Here is a 7,375-nt window from a genome sequence, read left to right as displayed (position 1 = left end):
TTTTTTTATTTTCTTAATTTCACATAATGAATAATACATGACATATGATTTACAATACATTTCAATTGAATTAGCACAATATTCACATAATGAATAAATAATACAATACATATGATTTACAGTACATATCAGTGGAATTGGCCTTAAGCATCACGGACTGTACTCACGAAAACAGGCTTTTTGTAGTAATAGGAGTATTAGTATTAGTGCACTGACACTCTTTCTTATCTTCTTTCTTTCATTAACTTCTCCAACAAGAAAATCTCACTAATGGGATTCCTCTCCATTCCAGGGCCATGCTATTGTTATTCTCACCTTCAATCCTCACCCCATATAGACTCTTCCCTTCGCTCACCATTTCCATGGCTTCCATTAAGCTCTCTTTGCTCACTTGACAACCCTCTAACCCAAACCCTAATTGAAGATCACAACAGCCCATCTCTTCCCATTTGTGAATCCATGCAAGAGAAGATATCAAAGGAGCCACAAAGAGACATTCCAAGGCAGTCCTTGCTTCTCCAAGATGATTTGGAAAAGCCCATTCTATGGATTCTAATAAAGCTTGGTAATGTACCAAATGCCCATCCAAGAATGAACCAAAACTAGAGGAAAATCTTGAATTCACCCAAACATCTCCATCACCAAAGTTATAATACCCATGTTATCAAAATCAGTTCTTCTACGTGCACAAGATCTGATCATAGAATTGAACACAATATTTTCACATGGGATGGAATCCACATCTAATTTTGTGATCGGATTCTGTGCACTAAGAGATTTTCTATCAAAATAACAATTTGCAACGTAAGCTAGCAATTCCTTAACCACCCTTAAAAATTTTGACAGATCCCTCCTACTTTTCACCCTGCCCATGTGGGGAAGCCTTAGCATGCAATTAAAAACCAACCACTCTCTTCTCCTTCCATTTCTCTTCGTTGTCTTTATCTCATTAACCAAATCATGAAGTTCCATGGTATCCACAGTCAACTTTACGCAAAATGCTTGGGCATGATCACACAACCATCTCCTTGTCTCTGCGAACCTCCAGGGCGAGGGGGGACAGTCAGAATCTGCCTCGCTCCATTTTACTGATGTCAGTCTAAGTCTGATCTCCTTCCTTTGTTGCCATCCGATAGCTTCGATCATTGAAGGCCATTGAATCCCTTCCCCCATGTCAAAGTCAATGACATGTATGAGCTCCACATCATGAGGCATGGCTTGGAGGATGTTGCGGATCGTGGGCACACCAGGGGACACTCACAAGCAAAAACACAAGAGTTTTAACGTGGTTCGGCAAGCCGGCCTACGTCCACGGGAGCAATGTTGTTATATATCAACAAATGGAGGAGATTACACACTCTCAACTCACTGTCTCTCTATATAACACACTCACTCACACTCTCTGACAAACAGAAAATAGCTCTCACTAGCTCTCTCTGTTTTGTGCCTTTCTCTCAGCAATGTGTTTTGCCATTTGCCCTGTCTACAACTCACCATCACCATTCCATTTTATACACCTTGGAGTAGGTGGGAGTGCCATTGGGTAGCCTCCATGCTTGACTTCGGCAGCCTCCTTCTTTGACATGGTTGGTAGCCTACTTCCTTGTTGACCAACCAAGGTGTGTTCACAAGACAATTTCCCCTTCACATGGGGTGAATTCAACAAATCACCCCCTCAACCCATGTGAGGTGATCCACTGCACACACTGCTGCTAATCTTGTCACGCCCAAATTCAACAAAGTCTGCATCTCTTCACTGAGATGCTTGCACCCCCTTGCCTGGAGTGCCCGGCACCCCCTCACTGGGGTGCCATGCAAAGCTTTACTTTGCAACTCTTTGAGATGGCATCTCTCCCTTCCATCCAGTCTTGGAGAGATCCCAATATGTCTCTAATTCAGGAGCAAAAGAAACTTTCTTTCCTGGGACATGCTTTGCTGTCTTGGTCTCTTTGCTCTGAGCTGTCTTTAAAATTGGCCGCAATGGCTCCGTCTTGTGCACCTCCGAACTGCCTCCATGCGTTCTTGTACACTTTGGTTGCCATGTCTGCTGGGCCCTATGTCTCTTCTGTGCATGTCTTGTACGTCTTGCCCGGTAAGTGACAGTAGCTCCGTCTGTCACAACCTTCTCCACAAGCCTGTACAGATTCCCCTCCAGTCGTCCATGTAGCATCACCGTATCTCCATGGATGACTTTGAGATTTCCTTTGCTAGATGTGAAGCTATAACCTTTCATGTCTAGCATACTTAAGGAAATTAGATTCTTCTTCAGTCTTGGCACGTGTCGGACTCCATCCAACGTGAAAATTTTTCCATCTTCCATTCACATCCGTACGGTTAGTTTTTGAATCGGAGGCATTCAAACTCTTTTGGCTAGATCTAGGCCATTCGGAGTCCGTTTTTGGCGACCCAATAGTGCGTTCCAACTATTTGAAATATTCCGGACCCATCCGTACGGTCAGATTCTTACATCGAAATTTCTTTAAAAAGGGAAGAAATTTACAATGGCAGGAAAAGGCGCAAGTTTCATGATTGAGCCTTTTAATGGTAGTAATGACTTTACCCTGTGGCAGCAAAGGGTGAAAAACATTTTAACACGAGAAGGTCTGGTGAAAGCTCTTCTCAAAAAGTCCAACAAACCGGAAGACATAAAGGATGACAAGTGGGAGGAGTTGAGGGAATTGGCAAACAGTACAATTCAGTTGTATCTCGGGAACAACACACTCCGGGAAGTCATCAGTGAAGTAGATCCGGCGGAGCTATGGGCAAAGTTAGAGTTGAGGTACAAGTCAAAATCTTTGACAAACCGGTTATCTCTAAAGAGGCAGCTATATACACTTAGAATGCCAGAAGGTGCGAACCTCACAGAACATCTGGACGAGTTCAATAGGATCACAATGGAATTGGACACCATTGGAGACAAGACCCAGGAGGAAGATAGGGCTATGATCTTGCTGGTCCCATTGTTGCCAACCAAACTTGACTTGGATGATCACCACACATGGGTGAATTCAACAGAGGATTGCTCGGTTAGCCGCAAAATGAGCAAACTTCCCATATGGGAATATTTGGTAGAATGTCATGAAAGCTGCACGGAAGTTCTTGTCAGACTCTTGCCTAAGGTAGTCAGCTTGCTTGTCGACGGGTTGGAACAAGTAATACAAAAGCTGATCCATGACTCCTCCAACCGGACTCACTTTCTCGCTTATACGCTTCATGATCACCTCAGCAAGCTCAATCTGCCCTTCATCAATGGCTTCTCTATAAGCTTTGATTAGATGAATTGCATTGTTGAGTTCCATGTTTTCAGTAGGCAAAGTTAGTTGCAAACTCTCCTCACTTTGCTTCAACGAATTTGACAATACCTCAATATCAAAACCCTCCACAGATATCGAAAAATCATCTTCTGGCAACGCAATATCTGAATCTTTGACATGAACTTGAGGGTCTGAAAACTTGTCAAGTAAAGTGGTTGGAATTGGGAAGGTTGAGATTTTAGAGTTGTCATAGGAGTAGTCCTCGGTTGTGATGAAAGGAGGACAGAAGTCGAAGTTGTCGTCATCCATGTCAACATCCATAGCCAATCCAAAATCTCCAAATTCATTGAATAAAAAAGGTGAGTTTACGTAGTTGAAGAATGGCCATGGTGATTGGAGAAACTTAGGCTGCGTTTTGGTATTCATTGTGTTAACAAGGCTAAAGTTTATTTGGAAAGAGTGTTGACTCTTGATAACAATGCCCTTTGAGTATTTATATAGAACAACAATGCTGGGTAACCTGAATTTTTATGGCTCAAATGTCTCAAAATGACGTCATTTTGATACATCTAAGCTATTCGAATCACACAAAATCTGAGCTATTCGGACCACACTAATTCAAACTACTAAATATTTTTCTTATAAAGAAAAACATACTATGGACAAGCTCAAGAGTGAGACAAAAGTATGTTCTTTTCCAGCTGTTTTCCAGTCACCTTCTCAGGATGTTAACATGTGTTTTTTTAATAAATAGGAGGGGCTGGTTTGAAAATTAGTTATTTTAATAATTTTTAAAATTTTTACCAAAAAAGAAAAAGAAAAATAGAGAGTAATTTGATAATTTGTAGTGATTTTTTAGACTATAATTGTTATTTTCCAAACGAGGTCTATATATATATTATGTGATAATAATATCTTTATAATTATGATTCATATCAATGAGTATTTTTATTTTTAATGAATGAATGCAAGTTATTCACATTATCTATATTAATTTTTTGAAAAATTCTATAATACAACCGATTTTGGAGTGTGTATCATATGTCTCACTTATAGCATTTGTGATATTTAATTGTGACATGTTGTAGTGTTAATTAATTATGATTCATTATGGTATTAATTGACTCATTATGATAGTCATAACCTGTTGTGATTATTATTTTGATTAGGATTGAAATTGTATTTGAATATACTTAGGCGATATTTGGTTATGACTCATTATTATTATTTAGTTATGATTAAAAATAATTTATTTATGATAATTAATATCACAAATATCATAATTTACATATAATACACACTTTAAAAAAATATGTATAGTAGCATGACTCTTTTAATTTACATAAGCATATAAATTATGCTTGGATAATATTATCCTCCATATATTTAATCAATGAGTAGAGAACAACAACTTGACTTTTTTATTTAATTATTCTTGGCGGAGGGGACAAACATTTCATGACAAATCATTGGCCTTTGGAAGGAAAAAAACCACACAAAAAAAAGTATATATTACTTATCAAGAGAACAATCCTAATACTAGAAAAATTACTAAGAAAATGATACGTGGGACCACAGTTATTCTGACGTGACTCACATTTTTTATCAATTTTAAATTTACATCATTCACTTCTTTTTAGAAATAAATTTCAAAACAAAAATTCACAATTAATCAACCAAAAGAATAAGAGCTTGTTTGGGAAATGACTTTTTAGTTAAAAAAGATTAAAATATTTAAAAATAATTTTTTAACTTTGTAAGAAAAAAAAAATGCATAAAAAAAGTAAAAAGAATGAAAATAAAATTTTGGCATCTTTGTTTGAGTTGAAAACTCTTATCCATCAATCATGAAAAACTAAAACTATATGCAAGTAACCTTGCTATGTGTATGTATTTTTGTTGAGTTGTGCTATACGCTTAGAAAAATGATTTAAAATTTAAAGCAAAATTGAAATATGTGGATAAGATTTATTTTCTATATTAGTATATTACTCACATCATACTCATTTTAAATTTATACTTTACACTTTAGATAATTATGATTAAATTTTCATAGTACCTAAAATTATTTCTTTTATATTTTACTCAGCATTGTAGTAAATTGATATATTCTTTTTTTTCACTCATTTTTTTGCTTGCATATATAGCCAACAACTAGTTTTCATCAGATGATTTGAACTGTGATGCTCAGGTCACTACATAATATTTTAGTTCACGCAATATGGTTTTATTTTAGCCAACAAATTAATTTTTAGCTACATTTTTGAAGGGAAGCCCTAGAATTTTGACAAAAGTTGTACTCATTCTGTTACAATTTCTTAACATGACCTGTGATAAGAATTTCATTATTAAATTATAGACCCAAAAAAAAAAAAAAAAAGTTTGTGAGTATATTATGCAACACCATTGTAATTTCTGACACTTAACCTATGTGCTCTTTGGGAAACTGGTAAAAAATCAGCTTCCAGTTTTTTATCAATTTTGGGTCATATCACTTCTCATATAACTTATTCACAAAAAGATAAAATAAGCTAAAAAAGTCAAAAAATTAACTTTTTACTAACTTCTCAAAACATCCCTACATGCCATTGTACTTCAATTCTTGATTATTATTATTATTATTATATTATAGTTTTTGGAAAGGGAAATTGATTAGTGATTAGTCTCTAAACCAACAGGCGCAGTGGTATTACACTGTTTTGTCTCAATCCTCAGTGAAGTGGTTTAATCTTCCTTGTATTTGACTATGACATCCCTCAAAGAAGCCATTCTTCTGGAATTTTGTGTTTGTTTAGTTTTATTGACTCATGCTATGGTTTTTCCTTCATGTTTTGGAAAAAGATCTTCTCTGTAATTTTTTTCATTTAGTCATCATCTAATAATTTATTTAAAAGCCATAGATAGTGATAATAACAAATTTTTAGTTGTTTGACTTTTGGTTCAACTGTTGGATGAAAACTGAATGAAGAAAATGCTTTGTGAGTTTTGGGTTAATTGCAGGATGATGACTGCATGAAAAAAGTGTTAGAGAGAATTTAGATCTCTTCGTTTTACCTTTTAAATTATGGGATTGAAATAACAATTTGGTTACCCTTCCATAAATCATGTTTGTTTTTGTAAAAGATTAATGCTAGAATGACCATGTTTTGGACTATATCTATGCATCATCACTGTAATGATAACAAACATTCAATCTCACTATATTTGTAATCTAATCATTCACTGCACTAATAATCTCATTATTGAGTCTCACTGCACCTATAATCTCATTTGACATAATTCGCAAATAAACATGATCCAAGGATAACCTAATGCAAGAGACTCTTACTAAATGTACACATAACATGACATTTTCCTTAAAAAAACAGAGCATGCTTTGTAAAACACTATTAATTTACACCCTTGTTTTAGTCATGTATGATGTTGACATTAATAGCATTTCTAATGGACTTTCACCTCACAATTCTACATTCAAAGAAATATTTCATATAACACTTTATTAAGTGTTCTATGTTTTCCTCTCTTTCCGATGTAGGACAAAGTTCCCTAACTTATTTCAAACTTTTCAAAGAAAAACAAAAAAAATTTTGAAAACAGTGAAGAAAATATAAGTTTCGAGTAAAAATAAACCAACCTTATCTCATTTTACCCCCATGTAAGATTATTTCAAACAATGGAGAATATTTGAACACATAAGAAGAAAAAATTAGTAGCTAAACCATCTAATCTATGCTTGCAAGAAGGAATAGAAATCACATAATTAAGAAATTATTATTCTATCAAAATATAAACATGCATTGAGCTATTCTTGCTATGTGTGTATTAACAATGCACACTTTTGCATATTTTTAATATATAGATTCAGTTAAAAAAAAATATCTAAGGGAGGATAGAGGTTGAGTATTCCTACCTCAAGACCTTTTACAAACTATTCTTAAGATTAGTTTTGAAATGGTGACTACCAAGCACCCTCTCCTCTTCCTCTCTTTTTCTTTTTCCTCAGCCATGTGGATATAAATGAAAGGGCTGAAATAGTGTTCTATTTGTAGGAGTTTGGAGGCAATTTTTTTTCCCCTTCTTCTTCTTCTTCTCTTGGGAGCATTACCTACAATGTATAGGCC

At 35.2% G+C, this 7,375-nt stretch overlaps 1 protein-coding gene across 1 annotated transcript; it reads right to left on the bottom strand.

The window, feature by feature from the left end:
* Positions 1 to 241: 241 nt before the first annotated feature.
* LOC114279045 (protein NODULATION SIGNALING PATHWAY 2-like) lies at positions 242 to 1,585 on the bottom strand. Its single transcript, XM_082889927.1, has 3 exons — positions 1,495 to 1,585; positions 657 to 1,256; positions 242 to 552 (listed from the first exon to the last, which is right to left on the bottom strand). Exons 1-3 carry the CDS (start codon positions 1,583 to 1,585, stop codon positions 242 to 244), a joined length of 1,002 nt encoding a protein of 333 aa, XP_082746053.1.
* Positions 1,586 to 7,375: the final 5,790 nt, after the last annotated feature.

The sequence above is a fragment of the Camellia sinensis genome, chromosome 10 (genome assembly GCF_055761805.1).
Source record: "Camellia sinensis isolate YWXY chromosome 10, ASM5576180v1, whole genome shotgun sequence".
In the NCBI taxonomy this organism is placed as follows: domain Eukaryota; kingdom Viridiplantae; phylum Streptophyta; class Magnoliopsida; order Ericales; family Theaceae; genus Camellia; species Camellia sinensis.
This window is presented reverse-complemented; position numbering and strand designations above follow the sequence as displayed.